Source organism: Rhinoderma darwinii, chromosome 1 (genome assembly GCF_050947455.1).
Source record: "Rhinoderma darwinii isolate aRhiDar2 chromosome 1, aRhiDar2.hap1, whole genome shotgun sequence".
Classification (NCBI taxonomy): domain Eukaryota; kingdom Metazoa; phylum Chordata; class Amphibia; order Anura; family Rhinodermatidae; genus Rhinoderma; species Rhinoderma darwinii.
In genome coordinates, this window is record NC_134687.1 from 490,053,741 (window position 1) to 490,081,641 (window position 27,901).

Consider the following 27,901-nt stretch of genomic DNA (forward strand, 5'->3'; position numbering starts at 1 on the left):
GCCGAATTATATGCCTATCAAGCGTCTGGGTTGTCATAGGATCTCCGGAGAATCTAAAAGATCTGTGGACAGTGTTGGTTATTTACAATACAACTAAGCTCCATGATTAAAAAAATCGAAAACAATTTTGCCTTATGTCCGAGATTGACATGATATATGTAGTTACATTTGAGATGTCTCTTCATCTGTTTATATATATAACGGGATAATATTCCTGTTAACAAAAGGTGATCGTCCATTTGAAATATAGGTGCGTATGAGTTGGTACTTCATTACTGGATATATGTTACCAGCATGCGAGGCACTTTCTATTGACTTAAGAAACATTGTTTTGCCATTCAAGTAATTTGAAAAACACTCTTTGGGTACATCATTGCAGACTGATAACCTATGAGAGACACTTATTTAATCATTGTGCGGATACTTGCAATATTGATGCTTGTCGGCTATACTTACCAACGTAATTGAATTGGGACCAATATATAATTGGCTTTCTTACTATGGCAATCGCTTAATGATTCATCAGCGGGCACCTCTCCTTGATGACCTATTGACGCGGGTTCATGTATAATTGTGTACATGCAGTATATATATATATATATATATATATATATATATATATATTTGTATTTTTGTACTCTTTCTATATTTATATAATTAATTATCAAATGATGAGTTGATATTTATGACTTGGGTTATTTTATATTTGCATTTAATACAATAATTAATTATATGGACCGTGTATCTATCTATCAGCAGCTTGTATCTATGTGTGAATCAAAGGTGGACACATACTTCAGAGGACCCCTGTGCAAAGAATGTGCCTGGGCCCGCATAACCTAACCACTCCCACGTGAAAATAAAACGATACAAATCTATATTGCACATTTTATTACGAGTTTAGAACACAATCAAAACAAACATAAATCATGCAAATAATTTCCATATTTAACAACTGAGTATAATACAAAGCACTCATGTAACTAACTTATAATGACTTTATCTTGCTCATTGCACTGTCACTTTGTAACGCCTTAGATGCCGTGGTCGCTATTGACCACGGCATCTAAGGGGTTAAACAAGTGTGATCCCGGTTGAGTGGGATTCCACTTGTTACAGTGAAGTTTTGGCTTTATCATACAGTGGACACACTCATTATATGAAGCGGGCTCAACCCAGGAGCCCCCTCCATACTTACCCTACCTATCTATGACGTAATATACGTCAAATGTTGGGAAGGGGTTAAATGATTATGGGTGAAATGGACAACACCCTAAATAAGTGTATTTGTGGTGGGGAAGTGGGGGTGGCACCCCATACAGTGCTTGAGGAGGCCAACACAGTGTGGTGACCACACAGTGAGTGAAAATTTTAAAGGGGTTTGCCCATCTTGGATATTTATGGCATATCCACAGGATATGCCATAAACGTCCAATAGATGCGGGTCCAACATCTGGGTCCTGCACCTATCTCTAGAACAGAGCCCCCTAAACCCTGTTCTGCCTTTCTCAGCTCCCACTGCTCTCCGTCCGCTTCCTGGTTAGATGGTCGGGAGTTAATAAAACAGCAAAGCTCGCTGAGCTACGCTGATTCCGTAACTCTCATAGAAGTGAGTGGCAGTTATGGAAGCAGCGTACGGATACCATTTTCCTCTAAGTGTATAAACAAAGGTGAGTTACCCACATCTAAACAGATTGTCAAATGTCCAACTTGCAGCCACAAAGGTTTTCTTTTACATTTGCCCCTTTAGCCCTCCCTATTATCTATCCATGTTATTTATGGAAGACATGACTACAACACATTCCCTAATTAAGAATTTGTTATAAAACATTAACATGTGATAAGTATATTAGTACTAAACAATAACTGTGTTTCTAGTGTACTCAAACCATGTTCTGGACCCCCGGTAATAGCTGTAGTCCAGCATTGCCATCAGAAAAACTTAGGAAATCATTTCATGGCTAAATTCTGAATGCACTTTAGTTGATCTGCAAACGTTAGAAAACCTTGAATTTAATGAACCTTTAAGCTCGAGTTCTCCAGAGTTATTAAAGCTCCTGTAAAAAGTACCCAAGAAGTCAGAAGAAAGCAGATCCTTCAGCAAACAACAATAATTAGCATACGCACTAGATCATGTTTAATGACATGCAAAGTGCATGAGAGGGAGGATGCATCAACCGAGCGCAATCTCCTCCCTCCTCCTGGCTGCTGCCTACTCTCAGATGAATTAAATCCATAAATCAAACACATTTTCCTTCTTTTTTTTTCCTGAAAAACTTCAGGTGAAAATTACTTTTCCCTAAACTGTTTCTCAACAGATAATTGTAAAGGGTTTTCCTCCCTTTACACATTCTGCTGTTCTTTAAGCATTGAATACACTCTAGAATATTAAATGGTTATATTCCAAGGCAACATAACTAAACTAGCTTTGATAATAGGCACACATAACGAAAAACAAGATGCTAGAAACAAACTATATAAATATAACGTGGAAAGACATGTATTATTTCGGGCTGAGCATGTTAACGTGGGCTGCACTATTTTTTTCTCATGCAAAAAAAACACACTGGGGCATATTTTACTATGGAGTCAAGAGGTGTGTTCAAGCCCCGTACCTTTTTTTCTCTCATATTTGTGTTATAAGTGTTTGAAAAAAGGGGAATCGCTTCAAAGTCATATGCAGTGTGATGTATTTACAAAAAAAAATTAACTTTTAGACCCCATGCACATGACCGTAGTTTTTATCTGTAATTACGGATCAGGTAATTACGGATGAAATTGCATACCCATTCATTTCTATAGGCCACGGACACCTTTCCGTATATTTATGGATGTGTGTCTGGGCCATAGAAATGATCCGCAAAATATAGAACATGTCCCATTCTTGTCCGCAAATATGGCACTGACTCGCCCATAGAATCTATGGGCGCTTCCGCAGTTGCAGATGGCTACGGATGTGCATCCATATCTGCGAATCCGTATTTGAAGACAATTAAAACCCTTACGGTCGTATGCCTGAGGCCTTACTAGCTACAACAGGTAAGATAGATGCCGTGGCTGAAGTGGCACCTCGTAGACATTATGTTCTGCTCGTCCCCTGCATTTATTCTGCAGATAATAGTATTACTAAGAGCTCTTTGCTCCCTTTCAGATAATTCTCTCTGCTTTCTGGTTCATATGCAGGAGGAAGAAGCTGAAATGGAGCAGAGGTCCCTCAAGTTACAATATTAATTGGTTCCGAGACCATTGTAAGTGGAAAATACTGTATCTTGAGACCATAATAACTCTATGGAAAACTAGACAAAACCAAAATTAAGTAAAAATGATTACGAAGATAACTAATACAGATAAAGCAAGTTTTTACATATAAAAGTCAGAAAGAGTTGCTGGAAACTGTCAATCACTTTCTATGATGAGGACTGGAGCTTCTTCACCTGGTTTCCAAAGGAGCAACTCATTCTGGCAGAAGTGAAGATCAGTACAGGTGTCATGGCGTGGGGTGTGGACCCACTGGGCCGTACAGTGTAGCGGAATAGCAGCTGGCCAAACAGGTATAATGCAATGTCTATAGTTCTGAAAGGGTACCTGAGGCAATGTAGACAGTAGCGGTGGATTTAGGCTAAGATGAGGCTCCGACAGTAGACAGACACCCAGCAATACACAATAGATGCAGTGGAAGGCACAACACGACTCCAACTCTTGAAGATACAGAAGCACGGTAGCACGGGATAGAGGGTACAGGCAGCAGGAACGGGAAACCCTGGGAAATGGAAAACACTAGGAGACCATTTGCAAGGACAAACTTAAGGTAACACAAGAACGCTCAGGCAAAGATCAAGAGGGCAGAGCCACTTTTATAGTCCAGAGGCAGTCTGGGCTAATTGCAGCTATTCTGCAAATGTGCGTGTACTGGGAGATGCCGTCGGGAACTCGCTCGTCCATGGCCGCAGCCGTCAGAGGGTAAGTCAGGACGAAGGTCCGCAGCCATAGACGTTACAGTATCCCCCTCTTACGCCCCCTCTTCTTGGGACCAGAGCGGTAGAGAAACTTCTTCACGAGGGCAGGAGCATTGATGTTCTCCTCTGGCTCCTAAGACCTCTCCCATGGGCCAAATCCCCTCCAATCCACCAAATAAAATGTTCTTCCTCCTACTCTCTTGGTGTCCAAGATCTCCCTCACCTCGAATGTCCCTGACGAGCCACTGCGGAACTAGGAGTCTTGGAGTAGCGGATCAGGACCACAGGCTTCAGCAGAGAGACGTGAAAGGAGTTTGGGATCTTGAGGGTGGGAGGCAGCCGAAGCTTGTTAGAGACAGGATTTATCTGCAGCAGAATCTCGAAGAGTCCGAGGAACCTGGGAGAAAACTTGCAAGATGGCACCCTCAGCCGGATATTCCTGGAACACAGCCAGACCTTAGTACCTGGAAGAAACTGGGGAGGTTCTCGTCTTCTAGTGTCTGCCTTTCTATTCATGCGGTCGACCGCCAGCAGAATAGAAGGTCGGGTCTGTTGCCATATCAGCAGAAAGTCCCTGAAAGTAGAGTCAGCTGCAGGCACCTGGGACATAGTGGAAACAGGAAGAGGTATTCGTGGATGTTGACCGTACACAATGAAGAATGGGCTGGAGGTGGTGGACTCACTAGTATGGTTATTGTAAGAGAATTCAGCCCAAGGAAGCAGCTGCACCCAGTCATCATGCTACCTGAAGATAAAGTGCCGCATATAGTTCTCCATAATCTGATTAACCCTCTCGACTTGACCATTGGACTGGGGATGGTAGGCCAAGGAAAAGTCCAACCTCACACCGAGGAGACCACAGAGGGGTCTCCAGAACTTTGAGGTGAACTAAACCCCTTGATATGAGTCAATATGCAGAGGCAAGCCGTGCAGACGGAAGATGTGTTGGATGAAGAGGCCGGCCAGTCAGGAAGCAGAAGTCAGCCCAGTCAGTGGAACAAAATGAGCCATTTTGGAGAATTGATCCACCGCAACCCAGACCATACTGCATCCAGCAGAGAGAGGCAGGTCTGTGACAAAAACCATAGCAATATGTCGCCAGGGGGCATCGGGCACAGACAGTGGCTGGAGCAGACCAGCTAGTCTGGAGTGAGCAACTTTATTTGCTGCGCACACCGTGCAGGTGGAGACAAAATCAGTGACGTCTTTGGGCAGCGCGGGCCACCAGAACTGACGGGCAATTAGGTCTCGGGTCTTACGGGCACCCGCATGAATTGCCAGCTTGGAACTGTGTCCCCAGCGAAGGATTCTTCCTATGTATGCCAGACGTACAAAGGTCCTCCCCAGGGAAATGTCTCTAACTTGCATAGGATTGACAGAGATAATGCAGGAAGGATCAATGATATTCTGTGGAGACTCCACAGTGTCTTCTATCTCGAATCACCTAGACAAGGCATCGGCCATCACATTCTTGTCGGAAGGGCGGTAGTGGAGCTCAAACTGGAACCGAGTGTAGAACTGCGACCACCTGGCCTGACGAGGGTTTAGCCGTTGGGCCGTCTGGAGATAGGTGAAGTTCTTGTGGTCCGTGAAGACCAGGATTGGATGAGCTGTGCCCTCTAGTAGGTGTCTCCACTACTGCAGAGCCAGCTGGATGGCCAGTAACTCCCGATCCCCAATCGAGTAGTTGCACTCTGCGGGAGAAAAAAAAGCTTAGAGCAGTAGCCACATACTACAGTCTTGCCTTTGGAGCCTCTCTGGAACAGAAGTGTGCCAGCACCAACAGAGGAGGCGTCCACCTCCAGCAAAAACTGTAGGGACACATCAGGATGATGAAGGATTGAGGCTGATGTGAAGGCCTTCTTTAAGCTCTTGAACGCGGCCTTTGCTTCTGGAGTCCACACCTTGGCATTCATGCCCTTTTTGGTGAGGGTAGAGATGGGAGCTGTCAGTGAGGAGAAGTTGGGGATGAAAAGCCGGTAGAAGTTGGTGAATCCCAGAAAGCGCTGTATGGCCCTTAAGCCTTGAGGGCGTGGCCATTCCAAGACAGCCCTTACCTTTTCAGGATCCATTTTGAGGCCCTGAACGGAGATGATGTAGCCCAGGAAGGGTAGAGACTTTCTCTCAAACACGCAATTCTCCAGCTTGGCATATAGGTAATTCTCCCTTAATCTAAGCAAAACTTGGCGGACATGTCTCTGATGAGTCGCTGGATCTAGGGAAAAAATCAAAATGTCATCGAGATACACCACAACACAGACATAGAGGAGACCAAAGATGTAATTGACGAACTCTTGAAAGACCGTGGAAGGATTACACAGGCCGAAGGGCATAACCTAGTATTCGTAGTGCCCATCACGTGTATTAAATGCCGTCTTCCACTCGTCACCCTGATGAATCCGGATTAGATTGTAGGCCCCCCGCAGGTCTAGTTTGGATTTAATTTTTGCTCCCTGTATGCGATCAAACAGTTCAGAGATTAAAGGTAATTGGTATTTGTTCTTTACCATGATCTGGGTAAGACCCTGGTAGTCAATGCAGGGTCGGAGGGATCCTTATTTCTTTTTAACAAGAGGATTTGCGTATGAAGCCCCTCTCTAAATTTTCCTTGATATAGGCAGACATCGACTGGGTTTCAGGTAAGGAGAGAGGGCATAATCTACCACAAGGAGGAGACTAATTAGGGACCAAGTCAATAGGACAATCATATGCTCGGTGTGGCGGCAACGTCTCTGCCTCCTTCTTGTCGAAGACATCCGAGAACTGAGAGTAGCAAGAGGGCAACCCTGCCAATGACTGATGCGGAGAAGGCTCAAGCGGATGGATATGCCCCAGACAGCGGTTGAGGCACTTGGGACCCTACTGGAGAACCTCTCCGGACTTCCAATCCAGGACTGGGGCGTGTAGACGGAGCCAAGGCAAACCCAGCAACACGGGGTTGACGGCCTTGGGTAGGACAAAAAGGGAGATGAGCTCAGAATGAAGAGCTCCCACTTGAAGCCTCAGCAGTTTGGTCACAGACAATATTGGGTCGGGCAGCGGCAGTCTATCTACTGAGGCAACAATCAACGGCTTCTCAAGAAGGGTAGTGGGCAAGTGAATAAGATGCACAAGGTCCAGATAGGCAGAGGCCAGATGGGACCTCTCGCCAGCGACAATAGTCACAGGGATGGACAGCTTGGAGGAGAGTTCTCTGTCAAATGCTGTGTCGCCCAGGGTTGTCTCTCCAACCAATCCTAGGCGTTGCGAGTTTTTTGGCTTCCGGGGACACAGACGCACGACATAGCCAGCAAGGCCGCAATATAGACAGAGGCCAGAAGTGCGCCTGCGCTGTTTCTCCTGGACAGATAGTCTAAGCCGATCCACTTGCTTCGGGATCTCAGATGGAGCAACAGATGAGGACAAGAGGGGTTGTTGGAAGTTGGGAGCCAACCTAGGAAGGCTTCTCTCTCGACGAACCTCTTGGGATCTTTCTCTGAGCCTCATGTCAACCTGGGTGGCAAGTAAAATTAGGTCATCCAAGGTAGGTGGTAGATCACGAGCAGCTACTTCGTCCTTGATCTCGGATGATAGACCATGCCAGAAGGAAGCTACTAACGCCTCATTGTTCCAGGACAACTCTCCTGCCAGGGTCCGGAACTGGATGGTGTACTCCTGGCAAAGGTTCAGTAGAGAGGTAGATGCCAACGAAACTCATCCAGGTTCCTCGAACACAGTGTGGAATTACCACAGGAACCCCTGGAAGTCTCAGTCTCGGGTCCCTGTCGTTCCCAGATTGGGTTCGCCCACGCCAGGGCTTTGCAGGCAAGTAGAGAAAAAATGAAGGCGATCCTGGCGCTGTCTGAGGGAAATGCTCTGGCGTGCAGGGTGAAGTGGATGTGACACTGGTTGAGAAATCCCCTGCACGCGCTTACCGTCTCCGTAAAAACGAGGCGGTAGTGGCAGGGAGAACCGAGGATCAGAACTGGTGCTGACAGGAGGTGTAGCAGGAGGATCAGTCAGAGAAGCTGGAACAGGAGCAGAGGAGGAAGCAGCTAGCGCCCCTAGCTGTAGTGCCATGGAGTTTACTGCCACAAGGAGTTGATCCTGTCGCAGGTCCTGCAGGTCCGCTTGCATGGCTTGGGAAGGTGCAGGCCCTTGAATTGACCAGCGGGCTCCATGGCCTGAGCGTACTGTTACAGCGTGGGGTGTGGACCCACTGGGCCATACCGCATAGCGGGATAGCAGCTGGCCAAACAGATATAATGCAATGTCTATAGTTCTGAAAGGGTACCTGAGGCAATGTAGACAGTAGCGGTGGATTTAGGCTAAGATGAGGCTCCGACAGTAGACAGACACCCGGCGGTGTGCGAAACAATAGATACAGCGGAGGGCACAACACGACCCCGAATCTTGAAGATACGGAAGCACGGTAGCACAGGATACAGGGTACAGGCAGCAGGAACGGGAAACCCTTGGAACTGGAAATCACTAGGAAACAATTTGCAAGGATAAACTTAAGGTAACACAACAACGTTCAGGCAAAGATCCAGAGGGCAGAGCCCGTTTATAGTCCAGAGGCATTCTGGGCTAATTGCAGCTATTCTGCAAATGTGCGGGAGACAGTGTCCGTACCAGAAAGTGAGTGCCGGCGTCTCCCAGGATGGAGATGCCGCCGGGAACTCGCTCGTCCATGGCCGTGGTCGTCAGAGGGTAAGTCAGGACGACGGTCCGCGGCCATAGATGTTACAACAGGACATGTAGTACTGTACTATACAGTAGCGAGACTCTACTAGACAGCCAATCAGTGTATGCATTTCAGTAATACAGGTGTTTTGAAATCCTAATATTTATTGCCTGGAACTTCCAGTCAATTACATGCGCCGCAGATCCAGACTATCTGTGGCACTGTATGTTGAATGTGGTTTAAAATTACAATGGCCCAAAAAAGACTATTGTATGTTGAAAATATTGAGAAAAATACAAGAAAAAAGACAGGGCGCTCCTCTAAGGTGGTAACATCGGTCCACGAACAGATAGTATACACATAGGTGAACAAAGTTTTTTTTGGGATACAGTCACCTTCTTCGGTTGTGCATAATAGACAGAGTCTTTAAATGGACAAAATTGTAAAAATGCACGCAAATAAGGATGACAACCGTATTTAAGAAGGAAAAGTGTATATATTTTCCCAAGATAAAAATTGGGGTATACATTGCAAACACACGTAAGCATTAGTGTGTAATAGAAAAAGTCACCCAATATGCTGAAGTCCTCATGTGTATGATAGCCCGGTAAATGTTTCCTTTTTCCGGGTAAATCTGTAGAGAGGAGTCCTGCAGAGGTTCACGTGAGAAGACAGGTAAGGCGTCTAGTTGTGCCAAGTGCCGATGCATAATAGTTGTCACAACACAAACTTCTAGCATGTGGAGTACATAGACTCCATGGGATGGCAGTCTGCTGGCTTTTGGTAGCTGAGGGGGGATCAGCGTTTTCCAGTTTTATTCTTTAAGCTACGCGTTTCATGCCTGATGAAGACCCAAGTACTGGGTCGAAATGCGTAGCTTAAATAATAAGATAGAATACATGTTGTTTTAAGAAATAAAATGATTTTTTAACGTCACCTACCGAGAGGGTTTTCCTTAATTGTGAACCTAGCTGCTAACCCGCAGGAGCGCCTTCAGCAAGGAGTGAATCCTTATTCTAGTATTTTTGGAAATATTGAAAATATTATAACCGGAGACCATTTTAACTTTAGGGGCCACTGCATTACCAGAGTGCATGCAGGGGGCACGCACAGCAGGAAGTCTGTGAGGAGCCACTGAATGACTTCAGAGAAGGCACATCTTTTTGGCAATTTCGCTTGTACAGCCCAGTAGCATGCAGCCATTTTGCTATCTCCTGCGATGTTAATGATCTATAGTGTACAGAGCACCATGGAAACTTGCCTTTTAGGGACCACAGTGAAAGAAATAACGGCCCTGGTATGTTATTTCAACAATATGTACATCAACCTAGTAGCTCAATTTTACTAATTATGAAAATTAGCTTGGAGTTTAATTTTAAATTTCATTAGTCATAGTTCAATCTTTTGTTATATAATTTTGATAGAATAATAGTTTCATAATTTATTGCACATAAGTGTGAGAAAATATCTAGTTACATTTCTTCTTTGGATACAGTGCTTGACCTTGTGATCTATTCAATCTGGTTCCAAATAATTACTCAGAATCCTAGTGATCTAATATATAGAGCATCAACATAGCGCTGGAGGCGTCTACAGAGCATCTTAGAACTTATTAACAAGGTGTAAATATTAAATTGTTATTTTCTTCATGACATTGCTTATTCGTCTTTTTGAGAAGAAATAACCTTAAATCTTAAATCATATAGCATTGATGACCACATTGGCACTATATCCAAAAAGTAATATAAAGTACGAGCATTGTTTGGTCCTCATCAATAATCCATCTTTTGGATCAGTGTTTCCTGTTGCTTATATAACACTTTGGGGATCTTGTCCGGGGTATGAATTAATTTTGTGGTCTGGACTGGGGTCTAATGCCTCCGCTGCCCCCATCCTACATTTTCTACTTATGTGGCTGATAGAGAGGTACTGGGAATATTCCTGGCATTGGAGCAGCGCGGCAGCAGCTAGCCGCTCAGGGACCAACTCCCCTAGTAAAATTTCTGGGTGCATCCCTGCTCCAGCCAGGTCTTTATTTATGACTTGGCTTTAGTTTACAGATGTACTTCAGTGTGAAAACCAGCAAACGTCTTATGTGGTTTGGTGGGATTTAAGTGCCAGGGTCGCTTTTAGTCCCAGTCTGGCCCTGTACACAGTGCTGTACAGAGATTGTCTTCCCTCACAGCGATCACAGTCCCAGACAAGTTTACCAATAATTGTCTCAACTTAATAGTATACAATCCACATGTCCAATAGTAAGCATACTTTATTAATCCATATACATGGACAACCCCCCCCCCCCCATACAAATATATACAAAAAAATATTTTTAAAACATAATAAAAACATAGACTCCAACTCTACCAGCCACTAAGTTGTAAAGTAGTCTAGTGCATCAGGTAATATGGCTCACATGTATCCAGGGGAACGTGTCAAGAACAAGGTCCAAACCAAAGTGTAAGTCAAAAGAAATATTTGTATATGTTGCAGTATTGCATAAGATGATTCAGTTACCAGTAGCTGGCATGATGGGAGCTGGAAAACTCATATCAGAAACACCTCAACACGCGTTTCACACCCTTTGTCAGGAGGTCAACCTCCTGAAGTAGCCTGCGAACCGCGCGTCGAGGTGTCTCACCTTTGAGTTTTTCAGCACCCATTATGCCAGCTACAGGTAACTGAATCACCTTATGCAATATTGCAACATATACAAGTAACGGAAAGAAAAGTAATACACTTATCTTTTTCATCAGAATTATTATACCGGGGTTCAATAAGACCTGGACAGGACATCCAAGGAAGACAGCAGTGGCAGAAGCTATAACTTTTACAGCGGAGAAGGCAAATTAACAACAGGAATAAAAATGAATAGGCAGCATTACTACAGAACCTAACAATGGATAAGGTGCCGAGTGCACTGGTAAAAAACTAGAAGAAATAATAAAAGTCATGTAAGTGTGAACAGTGCCTCAGCCTGCTCAAAGACGCTCAACTTGGGGTTTTGCAAATTAGTCTCAGTCAGAATATAACCCTGGCTGAAAATTTGGGAATGTTTTGCCTTGTAATGTCCCCGGCCGTGGTCCATCATCTCTACTCACCCCTCGACGGCCGCGACCACAGACTTCCTAGTTTAGGCCAACATCTCCCTCCTAGGAGACTCTGGTACTCTGCTCCTCTCCACCCTGCAGTGTTCTGTAGGGCGCGCGCTCGTTCCCGACCTTAAACGGCCCTTCGGTCTGTGTAACGCTTCCACGGTCTTTCAAGAATTCGTAAATTATATCTCCGGGGAGGACTTTTGTTAGTTTGGAAGACAGGAAGAGAATCCTTCCCTGGGGACACAGCTCCAAACTGGCTGGACATGCGGGTGTTCGTAAGACTCGAGATCTGATAGCTCGTCATTTCTGGTGGCCCACACTGCCCAAAGATATTGTGGACTATCAAAATTCTGAAGAGCCTTCTGTAAACTCCTGGATGTGAAATTAGACTTTTCCTCAGCCTACCATCTCCAGTCCAATGGTCAAATCAAGAGGATTAACCAAATCATGGAGAATTATCTTCGCCACTTCATCTCCATGCAGCATGTTGATAGGGTACAGCTTCTTCCATGGGCCGAGTTCTCATATAACAACCACACAACTGAGTCCACTACTCCCACATCGTTCTACATTGTCTACGGCCAACATCCACGAATCCAAATCCCTCTTCCTGTTCCGGGCTACATCTCAGGTATCCGCAGCTGACTCTGCTTTTGGGAACTTTCTACAAATCTGGCAGCAGACCCGGTCCTCTATTCTGCTGGCAGTCGACCGCATGAAACGAAAAGCGGATACACAAAGAAGAGAGCCGCCTCAGTTTCTTCCTGGTACCAAAGTCTGGCTGTCATGAAGGAATATTCGCCTGAAGGTGCCCTTGTACAAATTTGCTCCCAGGTTCCTCGGACCTTTTGAAATCCTGCAACAGATAAACCCAGTCTCCTATAAACTTTGGCTACCTCCTACTCTCAGAATCCCCAACTCCTTTCAAGTGTCTCTCTTGAAACCTGTGGTTCTGAACCGCTACAGTAAAACTCTTAGTCCTGCAGTTGCTCCCAGGATGTGATGTGTCCAAAGTAAAGGAGATCCTGGACTATAAGAAAGTAGGAGGAAAGACTTTTTGTTTGGTGGACTGGAGAGGTTTTGGTCCTGAGGAGAGGTCCTGGGAGCCAGAAGAGAACCTTAATGCCCCTACCCTCATTAAGAAATTCCTCTCATGCTCTGGATCCAAGAAGAGGGGGCGTAAGGGGGGTACTGTAACGTCCGCGGCCATGGTCCGCCATCCCTACTCACCCCTCGGCGGCCGCGACCGCAGACTTCCTAGTTCAGGCCGTCATCTTCCTCCTAGGAGACGCCGCCACTCTGTTCCTCTCCGCCCTGTAGTGTTCTCTAGGACGTGCGCTCGTTCCCGACCTCAAAGGGCCAGCGTGTGCACATGAAACATATTGGCCCATGATCACCCTGGACTACAAAAATGGCTGTGCCCTTTCACTCCATGGCTGAGCGTTGTTGTGTATTCCCATGTTAGTCTTAGCAAATTGTTCCTTAGTGTTACCCTGTTGCCAGTGTTCCCGTGCCCTGCTACCTGTATCCTGTACCCTGTGCTGTGTTAATTCCTGAGCCTTATCGAGTGTTGGGGTCGCAATGTGCCACCTGTCACGTCTGCTGTTTTACACCACATCTGGTGTCATCTGCCACGCCTGATATCCTCCGCCATGTGTGGCGTCATCTACCTTCAGGTTTCATCTGTGCCTAAGCCTCTGCTACTGTCTGGACTATTACAGGTACTCTTGTACTAGGACTTTATATAGACTGTTGTTTGGCCAGCTGCTACCCCGCTACGGCGGTGCGGCCTAGTGGGTCCACATACCCATGGATCATGACATGCCTACTTCAAGTTTTTTGAGGTAGATGTTTCTCAGCATCCCTGTATTATGCCATGAACAGAAAAAAATATGTTCCAGCCGCATCAGACTACAAGCAGTTATTTAGGAATACAATATCTATTGCTTAACTAAAGTCACAACAATGGTATAAGAAACAATACAGAAAACATAGTGAATGTGTATACTGTATTCAGGATTCAGCTGTGTATGCCAGATTGCATTGTGCACCAACTGTGTGTTACTGGAGCTCTCTTCAGGAAGGTAGTATGCATTACAAGCAAAAGAAAAAAAATACATGCATTTTAAAAGCAGTGCTCTAGGCTAAAGGAAAACATTTTTAGGCTCCTACATCTAAAAATGTAGGAGATATATTTTTTGGTCACCAAATTAAAAATCAACATATTTACATATAAAAAAGCAAGTCTTTACACTAGACTGTAGCTTGAACAGCAGCAGCATTTACACTAGACTGTGCACTGACTGGCGGCAGCAATTACACTAGAATGTTGACAGACTGGTGGAAGTTTTTACACTAGACTGTGGACTGAACGGCGGAGGCATTTGCACTGGACTGTGGATGGACCAGGGGCCAGTTTTTACACTAGACTGTGGACTGACTGGTGGCAGCGTTTACACTCGACTGGACTGACTGCATTGATTACACTAGACTAAGTTCTGACCGGTGGCAGCATTTACACTGGACTGTGGATGGATTGGGGGCAATGTTTACACTAGACTCTGGACTCATTGCAGTGTTTACACTAAACGGTCGACTCACCAGCGGTAGAGTTTACACTAAACTGAGGACTGACTGACTGCAGCATTTACACTAAACTGTGGACGGACTGCATCATTTACACTAGATTGAGGACTGACCTGTGGCAGCGTTTACACTGGACTGTGGACTGACTGCATCGCTTAAACTAGACAGAAGACTGACTGGCCGCAGCTTTTACACTTCCATGTGGACTGACCGGTGGCGGCATTTACACTAGACTGTGGACTGACCGGCAGCTGCTTTTACACTAGACTATGGACTGGCTGGCTGTAAGATTTACTAGACTCAGTGGCGTAACTACTGCTGTAGCAGCCGTAGCGGCTGCTACGGGGCCGGGGCATGAGGGGGCCCGTACCGCCTGCCGACACGCCCCCCCCCCCCCAAATGCCCGGTGGCGCCCTAGCAGCTGTTATGGCTGCAACAGCGGTAGCGACGCTACTACAGGCCCCACCCTGAAGAGTGTCTAACATTTATGGGCCGGGCGGCACGGGCCCTCACATGCCCGGTGGCGTCGCTAGCACCGGAGGGGGCCCTGGTGCTAGCGACAGCCACCCCCTCTTGCAGTAATTGTACCTGCGTCTATAACACGCAGGTACAAATACATGCATTAGCGCTGAATGGTCGGGCACGCTTCGTGCCCGACCATTTAACGCCTTACAAAGACGCTGATTTTCTGGTTGAAAGGCGCTGATTGACGGGGCAAGTCATTCTTGCCTGCCAATCAGCACCTTTCAACGATGCGCCGCTTGCGTCGTTCAGCTCCAGCAGATCTGCTCAGAAGAGGGCAGATCTGCATTGCCACCAGACGACGCAGTAACGGGATCATGTGAGTATGTAATGTTTTTGTTTTTTTTACTTCAACTGTGAGTGGTGTTATCTACAGTGGATGCTCTATCTGCAGGGGGGTCTATATGTGTGGATAAGGAGCACTATATATATATATATATATATATATACACAGGGGGAGCTATATGTAGGGCACTATCTATATGGGTGGGCTATATGTGGGACACTATATACAGGGGTGGGCTATATATGGAACACTATCTATAGGGGGAGCTATTTGTAGGGCACTATCTATAGGGGTGGGCTATAAGTGGGGCACACTATATACAGGGGTGGGTTACCTGTAGGGCACTATCTACAGGGGTCTATATGTAGGGCACTGTTTACAGGGGTGGGCTATATGTGCAAACACTATATACAGGGGGAGCTATATGTGAGCCACTATCTACAGGGGTGGGCTATATGTGGGACACTATGTACAGGGCTGCGTTAACTGTGGGGCACTATCTAAAGGGGGTTATATGTAGGGCACTGTCTACAGAGGGGTGCTATATGTGAGGCACTATCTACAGAGGTGGGCTATATGTGGAGCACTATCTATAGGGGAAACTATATGTAGGGCAGAAAGGTGGCTCAGTAGTTAGCACTATTGCCTTGCAGCTCTGGAGTCCATATGTGGGCATACAGAAAGCTGTATGTGGGGCACTATCTACGGGGCTCTGTGGGTGTCACTATCTACAGGGGGCTATGGGGACACTATCTACCGGGGCACGGTGTGTGTGTGTGTGTGTGTGTGTGTGTGTGTGTGTGTGTGTGTGTGTGTGTGCGTGGGACACAGTGTATGGCGCTATTATATTTAGAGGTGTTGAGAATTTTATCTTCGGTTATTTGTGCAGAAATGTTTTAAAAGTAAGAAGCTGAAGACATCTGAGCGGAAAACTGCAGAAATGGGTCGTGACTGGGAGAAATCCATCATAGAGGTCTGGACTGGAGGGAGAAAAAAAGAGAAAAAGAACTAGAATCTGAGACGTCACCGGTGAGTCACTTAATGTAAATGTTTATTCCGCCTCTAATCAGTACTGTAGTCACTGTATGATCTGCAGCGAGATTCGATGGGTGCTATGATTTTTTTTTGTGTGAAACAGCAGCTTTCAGCATATCCTTACCATTGTTCGAGCCATGCTGTGAACTGTAGTTTTACGCCGTACAAACCTATACGCCAGGGGTTGCACTAAATTGAGCTGTATTTGTTCTGGTGCTGTATATATGTACTGAGCTTGGTTTTGGGGCTGTATTTATGTATTGAGCTTTGTTCTGGTGCTGTATTTATGTACTGAGCTTTGTTCTGGTGCTATATTTATGTACTGAGCTTTGTTCTGGTGCTGTATTTATGTACTGAGCTTTGTTCTGGTGCTGTATTTATGTACTGAGCTTGTGTAATGACGGGGTAAGGAGACAGACAGGTGAGCCCTAATCTACCCACCACTCAGTCCCTGCCTACTTGCACGACCCGTCCTAGGCGACGGCGTACAACTGGGCGACGGTCCCTACGCTCAATATGTGCACGAGAGACAAACAGACAAGGGCACACAGAAGCTAAGGGAAATGGGGCAGTTGCCCACGGCAACATCGTGAGCAACAGAAGCTGTGTCTGGCAGATCCTTTACAGCTTGGTTCTGGGGATGTATATATGTACAGAGATTGGTTCTGGTGCTGTATTTATGTACTGAGCTTGGTTCTGGTACTGTATATATTTACTGATTGTGGTTTTGGTATTGTATATATGCACCGAACTTGGTTCTAGTGCTGTATTTATGTACCGAGGTTGGTTCTAGTGCATTGAGCTTGGATCTCGTGCCGTGTATATGTGGCACTATATACAAGGGGGGCTGTGTGGCACAATACACAAGGGGGAGCTGTGTTGCACTATATACAAGGAGCTGTGTGGCACTACTAATGGGGGGTGTGGCACTCTAGGGGGGCTGTATGGCACTATTTACAAGGGACAGGTCTGTGGCTCTATCTACAGGGGGCTGTGTGGTACAATATACAGGGGGAGCTGTATGGCGCTATATACAGGGGGCTTTAGGGCGATATCTACAGGAGGACTGTATGGCACTATCTACAAGGGGGAGGTGGGGGCGCTATCTACAAGTGGGGTGTAAAACTGTCTACAGGCGGTGCTGTATAGCACTGTCTACAGGGGGCTGTTTGGAACTATCTACAGGGGGCACTATCAATAAGGGGGGCTGCGTGTTGCACCTGGGGGCCCAGTCTTTCCTAGTTACGACCCTGACTAGACTATTGACTGACTGAAGTGTTTACAGAAGGCTGAGATTTATCAAAAGTAGTGCAAGACAAAAGTGGAGTAGTTGCCCATGGCAACCAATCAGATGCCATCTTTCATTTTTCAGAGGACTGTGGATGGGTCGGGGGCAGTGTTTACACTAGACTCTGGACTGATTGCAGTGTTTACACCAGTGGCGTAACTACCGCTGTAGCAGCCGTAGCGGCTGCTACGGGGCCCGGGGCATGAGGGGGCCCGTGTCGCCCGCTAGCACGGGCCCCCACCATGGCCGGAGGCTCCGCTAGCTGCCTCTATGGCTGCTACAGTGCGACGCCACTGAACACTACGGCAGAGCAGGGAGGTATCTCCCCGCTCTGCCATTAAAGGGGTTGTTCCTACATAAGACATGTATCCCCTATCCACAGGATAGGAGATACATGTGTGATCACTGGCAGCGATAAGGAGAACGGGGGACCGAAAATCCCCCAATGTTCTCCATGAGAAACCTCGGATTTCCGGGGTCTGTGTCGGCAGCTCCGTAGACATGAACGGAGCACCGGTCGCGCATGTGCGCATGCGTGACAAGCGCTCCTTTCATTTTTATTGAGCAGCGCAGACTCCGGAAGTCAGAGGCTAGTCATGGAGAACATTGGGGGACTTTCGGTCCCCCGTTCTCCTTATCATTGCCAGCGATCACACATGTACCTATCCTGTGGATAGAGGATACATGTCTTTTGTAGGACAAACTATAGGTCTGATTTTTTTGGGGGGTTGGGGCTGAATGGTATTACCTACAGGGGGGCTGTATAGCGTTACCTACAGGGGGGCTGTATGGCGTTACCTACAGGGGGGCTGTATGGCGTTACCTACAGGGGGGCTGTATGGCGTTACCTACAGGGGGGGCTGTATAGTGTTACCTATGGGGGGGCTGTATGGCGTTACCTACAGGGGGGCTGTATGACGTTACCTACAGGGTGGGCTGTATGGCGTTATCTACAGAGGGGGCTGTATGGCGTCATCTACAGGGGGGTCCGTATGGCGCTATTTACAAAGGGGTCTGTATGGCGTTATCTACAGGGGGGTTGTATGGCGTCATCTACAGAGGGGACTGTATGGCGTTATCTACAGGGGGGGCTGTATGGCGTTATCTACAGGGGGGCTGTATGGCGTTATCTACAGGGGGGCTGTATGATGTTATCTACAGAGGGGACTGTATGGCGTTATCTACAGGGGGGGCTGTATGATGTTATGTACAGAGGGGACTGTATGGCGTTACCTACATGGGGGGCAGTATGGCGTTATCTACAGGGGGGGCTGTATGGCGTTATCTACAGAGGGGGCTGTATGGCGATATCTACAGGGGGCTGTATGGCGTTACCTACAGGGGGGCAGTATGGCGTTATCTACAGGGGGGGCTGTATGGCATTATCTACATGGGGAGCAGTAAAAAAGGCACTATCTACAAGGGGGGGTTATGTGACACCCAGGGGAGGGGGGCCCCAGTCAAAAGTTTGCTATGGGGCCAAGTCTTTCCTAGTTACGCCCCTGGTTTACACTAAACTGTGGACTGATCGGCGGCAGCAATTACACTAGACTGTGCGCTGAAAGGCGGCAGTATTTACACTAGACTGTGGACTGACTGCATCGTTTACACTAGACTAAGGAATGACCAGTGGCAGCGTTTACACCTGATTGTGGACTGACCAGCGGCAGCGTTTAAACTAGACCATGGACTGACCGAAGTGTTTACAGAAGGCAGAGATTTTATCTAAAGTAGCGCAAGACAAAAGTGGAGTAGTTGCCTATGGCAACCAATCAGATCCCATCTTACATTTTCCAGAGGTCTTTTGCAAAATGAAAACAGCAACCTGACTGGTTGTTATGGACAACTACTCCACTTTCTTTTGCATCAGTTTTGATAAATCTGCTCCATTGTATTCTACATTGTGCAGCCGCTAATAGAGGGAGTGTAGTAGCAAACTGCATACTGTTATACACTGAACTCAATAATAACAGTATGCAGTTAGCTCCCTCTAATCGTAGCTTCAAGAAGGCAGAATGTTATGTATTAAATCTATGTCTAAAGAAGAGCTCAAAGCAAAAAAAAACAAAAACACATGGCTTCTAATGCTCAAAATACCACTGCAGACCCAGCTCCTTTTTCTATCTTGCTCACTTTCCATCCTTCATTCCCTAACTAATGTTTTATAAAGGGTTGTACAGTTTAGAAAACCCATTTTCATAAACCCTATAAGGGCATTCTGAGGTAATAGAGGGGGTCCCCATTTAGGATTCTCATCTTTGAGATTTCTAGCAAGGGAAACGAAATCTCGCGAGATTACGGAGGTAAACGAGATTTTGTTTCACTTGCTGGAAATCTCACAGAAAAGATTCAGAAGTGTCAGGATTCTGAATACACATGATGTCCAGGCTGGATGATCATGTGTATTCATTATCAGGACACTTGATTAACGTTAATCTCTGTTTATGTGGCTGCACATCGCTGCTGTGTAAATGAATGTAGAGGAGTGTGTGATGCTGACTGGTCACTGATTGGTCAGTGTCATACACGTAAACACGCCCAGTTAAAAACACAATACACGCCCAGTTGGACATAACGAAAAAAAAAACGCCCAGTTGTCTATTTCAAACCTCATTTGCATATATATAAAATATCTCATAACTTGGCCAAAAATGAACGTTTTTAAAAAAAAACAAAAACTTTACTGTTATCTACATTGCAGCGCCGATCACATGCAATAGGAGATAGGGATTTGAGAATCTGGTGACAGAGCCTCTTTAAGCTTTTCACAGGAATTAAAACAAAGTAAAGGTGAAATTTACAATGTGTTTTTTTTGCCAAATTCATTTTTAATACATTTTTTTCTGTAATACAGAAGGTTTTACCAGAGAAATACAACTCAATATTTATTGCCCAGATAGAAATATCCCACATGTAGCCCTAGTGTCCTAATGGACTGAAGCACAGGCCTCAGAAGCAAAGGTGCATCTAGTGGATTTTTGGGGCCTCCTATTTTTTAGAATATATTTTAGGCACCATGTCAGGTTTGAAAAGGTCTTGTGGTGCCAAAACAGTGGAAACCCCCCAAAAGTGACCCCATTTTGGAAATTACACCCCTCAAGAAATGTATCTAGGGGTATAGTTAGCATTTTGGCTCAACAAGTTTTTTACTGACCTTATTGGAATTAGTAAAAAAAAAATCTTTTTTTCTGAAAAAATTAAGGAGAAAAAGCACCCCTACATATGTAAAGCAATTTCTCCCGATTACGGAAATACCCCATATGTCGTAATAAACTGCTGTATGGACCCACGGTAGGGCTCAGAAGGGAAGGAGCGCCATTTATATTTTGGAGCGCAGATTTTGCTGGAATGGTTTTCAGTGCCATGTCGTGTTTGCAACGCCCTGAAGGGACCAAAACAGTGGAAACCACCAAAAAGTGACACCATTTTGGAAACTACACCCCTCAAGAAACTTATCTTGGGGTATAGTTAGCATTTTGACCCCACACGTTTTTTGCTGAATTTATTGGAATTAAGCTGTGAAATTGAAAATTTTCATTTTTTCGAATGAAATGTCGTTTTAGCTCAGATTTTTTAATTTTCACAAAAGATAAAAGGAGGAAAAGCACCCCAACATTTATAAAGCAAACTCTTCTGAGCACAGCAATATGTGGTAATAAACTGCTGTTTAGAGACAGGACTAGGGCTCAGAAGGGAAGGCACACCATTTGACTTTTAGAGCTCAAATTTTGCTGGAATGGTTTGTGGCGCCATGTTACATTTGCAAAGCCCCTGAAGAGACAAAACAGCGCAAAAGTGACCCCATTTGGGAAACTACACCTCTTAAGGAATTTATCTAGCGGTATTGTGAGCATTTTGACACCACTGTTTTTTTGCTGAATTTACTGGAATTAGGCAATGAATATGCAAATGTACATTTTCACCACAATTTTTTTTTAATTTTTTGAATTTTCACAAGGAATAAAGGAGAAAAAGCACACCAACACTTGTAAAGCAATTTCTCCTGAGTACGGTAATACCCCATATGTGGTCATAAACTGCTGTTTGGACACACGGCAGGGCTCAGAATGGCAGGAGTGCTACTTGGCATGCAGATTTTACTTGATTGGTGTTTGGGCGCCATGTCGCTTTTGCAGAGCCCCTGAGGTACCAGTACAGTAGAAAGCTCTGAGAAGTGACTCCATTTTGGAAACTATACCCCTAGGGGTATTCATCTAGGGGTGTAGTGAGCATTTTGATCCCATAGATTTTCTTAGAATTAGGCAGTGAAAATGAAAAATTGTACTTTTTACAAAAATATGTAGTTTTGCTTCCAATTTTTTTTTTCACAAGGGGTAATAGGAGAAAAAAAAGACACAATTTGTTACCCAATTTCTCCCGAGTACGGCAATACCTCATGTGTGGCCCTAAACTGCTGTTTGGGCACATGGCAAAGATTAAAATGGAAGGAGCGCCATTTGGCTTTTAGAACGCAGATTTTGCTGGACTGTTGTACAGACGCCATGTCCAATTTGCAGAGCTCCCTTAGGTATCAGAGTAGAGTGGAAAACCCTGAGAAGTGACTCCATTTTGTAAACTACGCCCCCAAGGCATTTATCATTTGCCTGGACACATGACAAGGCTTAGGAGTGAAAGAGCGGTATAGTGAGCATTTTGACACCACATTTTTTTTTGCTGAATTTATTGGAATTTATTGCAAATGCGCATGTGAGGCCTATTTTGGTGATTTTCTCAGCATTGGCCCACAATGGCAGGGCTCTGGGGTCAAATAGTAAAACAAACCGCCAAGTAGTGACCCCCATTTTGGAAACTGCACCCCTCAAGGCATTTTTTAAGGAGTGTAGTGAGCATTTTGACCCCATAGGTTTTTGTTTTTTTATTAGAAATTAATGCTCAGTGGATGGTGCAAAGTGAAAATTGCAATTTTCCACTGATATGCTATTTTAGTGCACAATATGTTGTGCCCAGTTCATGCAACTGAAGACAAATACCTCAAACTGTTAAGCGGTTCTCCAGGGTATGGTGCCATATATTTGGATGTAAACTGCTGTTTGGGCACGCTGCAGGGCTCAGAAGGGAGGGAGCACCATTTGGCTTTTGGAGCATAGATTTTGCTTAGTGGTAGTTCTGTTTGGGGTTTTGCTGGTATTTCAGTTTATAATGTGGGGACATATGTAATCTGTGCGGGGTACATCAGGGCATAATAAGAGGGTATAATCATGCGTTAAATAAATAATAATTCATAGATGTGTCGCCAGTATCGCACTGATAGGTGGTGCCCAATCTTATCTGCTTTTGGAACACTGCAGATGTTGCATCGCCATATTCTGAGTGTCAGAACTTTTTTAATTTTTCTCCACCAGAGCTGTGTGAAGGCTTATTTGTTGCGGGACAATACCATTTTGGGGTACATGCGATTTTTTTAATCACTTTTTATTTCATTTTTTGGCAAGCAAGATAACCAAAAACCTGCAATTCTGATGTTTTTTATTCTTTTTTTTTTTTATGGCGTTCACAATTGCAATTTTACTTAATTCTGCGATACGATTACGGCGATACCATACGTATATAGTTTTTTTATGTTTTGCAGCGTCTGCACAATAAAATCACTTTTGTTTTAAATTATAATTTTTTTTTGCGGGACGGACTGTAGTTTTTAATGGTATACATGCAACTTTTAGATCACTTTTTTTATTCTGTTTAGGGAGGGGTAGTGACCAAAAAGCAGCGATTCTGGAATGTTTTTTATTTTATTTTATTTAGTTATGGTGTTCACCGTGCGGGGAAAATAGCATGATATTTTTATAGTTCGGGTCGCGGTGATACCACATATGTGTACTTTTTTAAATGTTTTCCGTTAGTTGTGCATACCTGGAGGGCTATGACGGCTCTGAGGAAGTCGCAGAAGGGATGAAACGCGTTAGCCAATTGAATCTTCTTTTGACACGTGCGTGTTTGACGTCACACGCCGTGTACCTGCTCTGGAGCGGACTCCATGATAGGACATAGTAACTCGACCCTGCACCATGCCTGAAAGTGCTGATGTGCAAAGGCATACAGATCCAGATCAAGCCATGAGGTTTATGTTGGATCGTGCGGTGGATTGCGAAGGATCTTGCCTTGCTTACTGGATCCCGTCTTGAAGGACGTAATTGGGACCTTTTTTGCATTCCAAACTTTGAGGTATGCGTGGATGTATACCCAGCCACGTGGCTTGAATTGAATCATGCTGGTTTTGTTTGGGGAGCTAATTACCTTTCTCCCATAACATATGAAGGGAACTTTACGTTATCAACCTTTCAAGGGAGCTTTTTGCCTTTTCATCCTGGCGTATACCTACGAGTTCCTTTTACCATCACTTATGAACGATTATCCGGCTGATTTAGTAACCAGTTTTACATCTCTACTCATGGGGTCCTTTATTTATGTCTAAAAATAGATAAGGACTTTTTGGATCCATGTGCATACATTATCTCAAATATTATATTCGTACTGTATTTATTGTATGTCATAGACCCTTGTATTTTGGAATTATTTATTCAGCTAATGAAAATTGTCATATACTTTTAATTAATAAATATACTTTGTAATTACTTTGAGCCTAACTGTTCTACCTAGAGTGTGCTGGTTTTGTCCATTGATCTTTTTGTTTTGTTTTGTAAAATTATCGTACTTTGGACGGCACCATGGGTTAATTAATAGGATAATATATTTTCTTATTATATTTTACTCTCTATACTCCTTGACTTTATTATTGACACACTGTTAATACTATGCCAGTTGGAGTACATTGTGTGGACCAATTTAGAGTTATCTACTCTTTTTGTGTTTTTTGTTTAGTAGTATCATTCTAATTCATTTCAGTAAATACTGACACCATATTGTAGGATACACAGTTCGATTTTTTTCTTAAATCTCATTGCTTTATTACTAGTAACCATTTCTATGTGTGCTCTGTACCAATGTCATATCACAGTTACTCTCTCCGTGTCTTCCTCTCCCATAAATGCATTTTGTACTATGTATTCTTCAAAATGAGCCATACACTGTAAAACAGATCTAGCTATAGATAAACTTTTGTATTCCAGTATGTGAATGTCGATTTATCTCCACCTAAGCATAGGGGACATTAATATTAAATGTAAATCTGTATATATTTGTGGATTTGATCTTACTTTTTTTGATTTCTGTGTATATTAATTTTGTAGTGTCTGAAGAAGGTCGAATATATAGACCGAAACGTTAAACCTATTTTTGGATTATCACTCATTGCATAATACCTTGGAGTGCTGAGTTCCCATTTTTTATACGTTGGTGTGGAAGCCTACTCACGCACCCTTGAAACACGGATCAAGAAAGTACGTATTTAGAATTGATATCATAAGTGTTCTCACCTGACTTGTGCACACTCCGCAGACAGGAGAGGGAGGCATTTAATCGGTCACATTCTTCACTGCTGGCACCAAACTTTCCCAATGTTTCACAGACCTGCTCATCACTCATTTCCAACAGCTCCTCCAAAGTCAACTGCCCAGGGTCAATTTCCTGCAACAACAGTTAATCATTGTATTATTTTATTGCCATGGACCCTATAAACAGCAATAATATTTGCACTACACAATTTGCTTTATTGTTGTGTTGGTGCGTCCACCAGCAGTAGTGTAGAAGTGGCCTATTATATAAATAAAGCATGTGGTAGAATAGCCTTAGCTGTATTTACCGTCTAATCTGAAAAAAAAATCCTGATGACTATTAAAGGAAATCTATCACCAGGCTTATACTGCCCTATCTAAGGGCAGCCTAATGTAGTGACAGGGACCCTGATTCCAGCTCTGTATCGCTTACTTTGCAATATTCAGCAGTTTTCATAAAATTACAGTTTAGCTACTGCAATGCGAGCCGAGGGTATTCATGAGCTGCGGCTTCCCCCACCCACCCGCCGCTGATAGACAACTTTCTCCCCATACTGTACATAGGGAGAAATCTGACAATCAGTGGTGGCTGGATGGGCCGCAAAAGCCACAGCTAATGAATATCGAGGACGATGGAGTGCACGCACAGAATTATTAGGACTATCAGCGAAGGCAGAGTGCTGAAATCAGGATCTCAGTCACTACTTTATGCTGCCCTCAGATAGTCAGCATATGCCTTGTAAAAATACTTCCCTTTGACTGTGAAGTGCATTAAAAATGTAAACGTCGCTGCTACTTAGTAAATAAAACGAGTGCTACTCCTTGTCTACAAAATATAGTAAGGTCTAATGCACATAACCATATAGAAATATGGTGGAATATCCAACCTAGTTTTCCCCTAGAAGACTTTTTTTTTAGTCCTTCTAGGGGAAAACCATCCACTTTCATGCGTTATAGTTGACATTGTTTTTCTGTGAGTGCAGAGTTTCGAAACAGTTATAGACAGCGCAATATCCAAGTATAGGTGGAAAAAGAGTGAGTGTAATAGGTCGCCTAGAGTGTAAAACATGACATGGACAGAGCAACGTAAGGGATAATAATTTGGTGGGTAGGCTTACCTTTTAAAGGGAGGAGGAGTTCATCCAGGAAAAGCTTTTTTAGGGGATGTGAAGTTTGGCCCTTCCTCGACTGTTCCCACTAGAGCTGCCGGTAGGAAAATTGTCCTGCCGCCCCTTTATTTAGTCTACAGTTAGTAAGTTATTGTCACAGCAGTATAGGGCATGAGAGATGTGGTCATGTAACGGTTCGCAATGAGGAAAAATGTACAGAGATGCCTATAATAGTGGATTTGAGCTCAGAGGACAGTGGGGTTCAATGTGTCAGACCCATAGTGTTCGGGTGCCCTCCAGGCGTGGTTAACAACTGAGGGTAAGAGGGCTGACTAAAGTATGGTGGGCTCCCTCATAATGACTGCATCTCTTCTTTGCATGATGTGTGTTTTTTTTATGCACTTTAATAAAAATATATATCTGTAATAAATGTATTTGTATTAAAGGGCTGCTGTGGTCGTTTAACCCAGTTCACTTAGTGTTGTGTCTTTTTAATTTAGCGTGGTATCACTAATCCCTTAGTCAAGCATTTTTCTTTTTAACAAGATATATTATAAAGTTTATTATCTTTGCATACACTATTGATTTATGGAATCCGCATAAAAATTAAACAGAAATGCTCTGAAGGATGGCTAAAATCAGACTGAGTTTTCCAATGTTTTGCATGATACAGCATGACACAGAAAACAATGCGGACCCCAATATGGTGTGAAATATGGCACCATATCTAGGACTACATTATGAGTAAAAATGCCCACAGGCTCATAAATAACCAAGTATCCTACAGCCATGATAGACCCTTCCTTCTAAAGGGAATATGAGATGATATATAAAAGGACAACTCTTTGTGGTTCCAACTTCAGCGCCATTTTGAATGCTATTTAATATTAAACATATACATGTAATCTACATGAAATGTTCAGTAATTTTACAAATCCTTTGCCTTCCTTTTCTTGCGTCCTGATTTACAACTTCTGTTATAGCCCTTTCTCATCTACTACTTAATTCACAATCCTGCAGAATTAGGCCTTATTCACACGAACGTATAATACGTACGTGCTACGCGTGTGATTTTCACGCGCGTCGCACGGACCTATGTTAATGAATGGGGCCGTTCAGACTGTCAGTGAATTTCATAAAGCGTATGTGCGCTGCGTGAAGCTCACGGCATGTCCTATATTTGGCCGTGTTTCGCGCTGCACGCACCCATTGAAGTCAATGGGTGCGTGCAAATCGTGCTCGGCACACCGAAGCACTTCCGGGTGCCGCGCGTAATGCGCGCTACAGTAGTAAAAACTATGAATGAAAACAGAAAAGCACCACGTGCTTTTCTGTTTGTAAACATAAAACCAGAGTGTCATCATGATGCCGGCTGCGTGAAAAATCAAGCAGCCGTGCACTATATGCTGATGACACACTGAACTTTTGCGCGAGTAAAACGCAGCGTTTTTTGCGCACGCAAAACGGACACGTCCGTGTGAATAAGGCCTTAGGAGCACAAATTCCCTGCAGGCTTAGCGTATGTACAGTGCTTGTTTTGGTGTTTTGCATTCTGGGAAGGGGTATATTCTATTTTTAAAAAGCTGCCCAGGACCACACTGTGAGGCCATCTGCACACGGCCGTAGCCGTAAACTCGGTTACCCACATTTGCGGGCTGTGCTCCCATTATAAAGTATGGGAGCACAGTCCGTAAAAAGGAAAATATAGGACATGTCCTATCTTTTGCGGAGCCTTTCTATGGCACGACACCTTCCAGTAAATATACGGGGTGGTTTCTGTGGGCAATAGAAATGAATGGGTCCGTAATTATGGATGAATTCCACGGTCGTGTGCTTGGGGCCTGATTGATTGACAATAATCATGTGATATATTCAGTGTACCAAAAAAGAAACACTAAGGATATACTATTATAAAAAGGAAAACATTTCAGAATTTCGACAAGGAG

General features: G+C 44.4%; 1 protein-coding gene across 2 annotated transcripts in view; it reads right to left on the reverse strand.

The window, feature by feature from the left end:
• The window catches only part of KSR2 (kinase suppressor of ras 2), a 561,531-nt gene that overhangs the window by 386,363 nt on the left and 147,267 nt on the right, over positions 1-27,901 (reverse strand). For both annotated transcript variants that reach the window (XM_075835299.1, XM_075835310.1), the window contains exon 3: positions 24,829-24,979. In XM_075835299.1, coding sequence (XP_075691414.1) covers positions 24,829-24,979 — 151 coding nt within the window. The remainder of the gene's footprint in view (positions 1-24,828; positions 24,980-27,901) is intronic.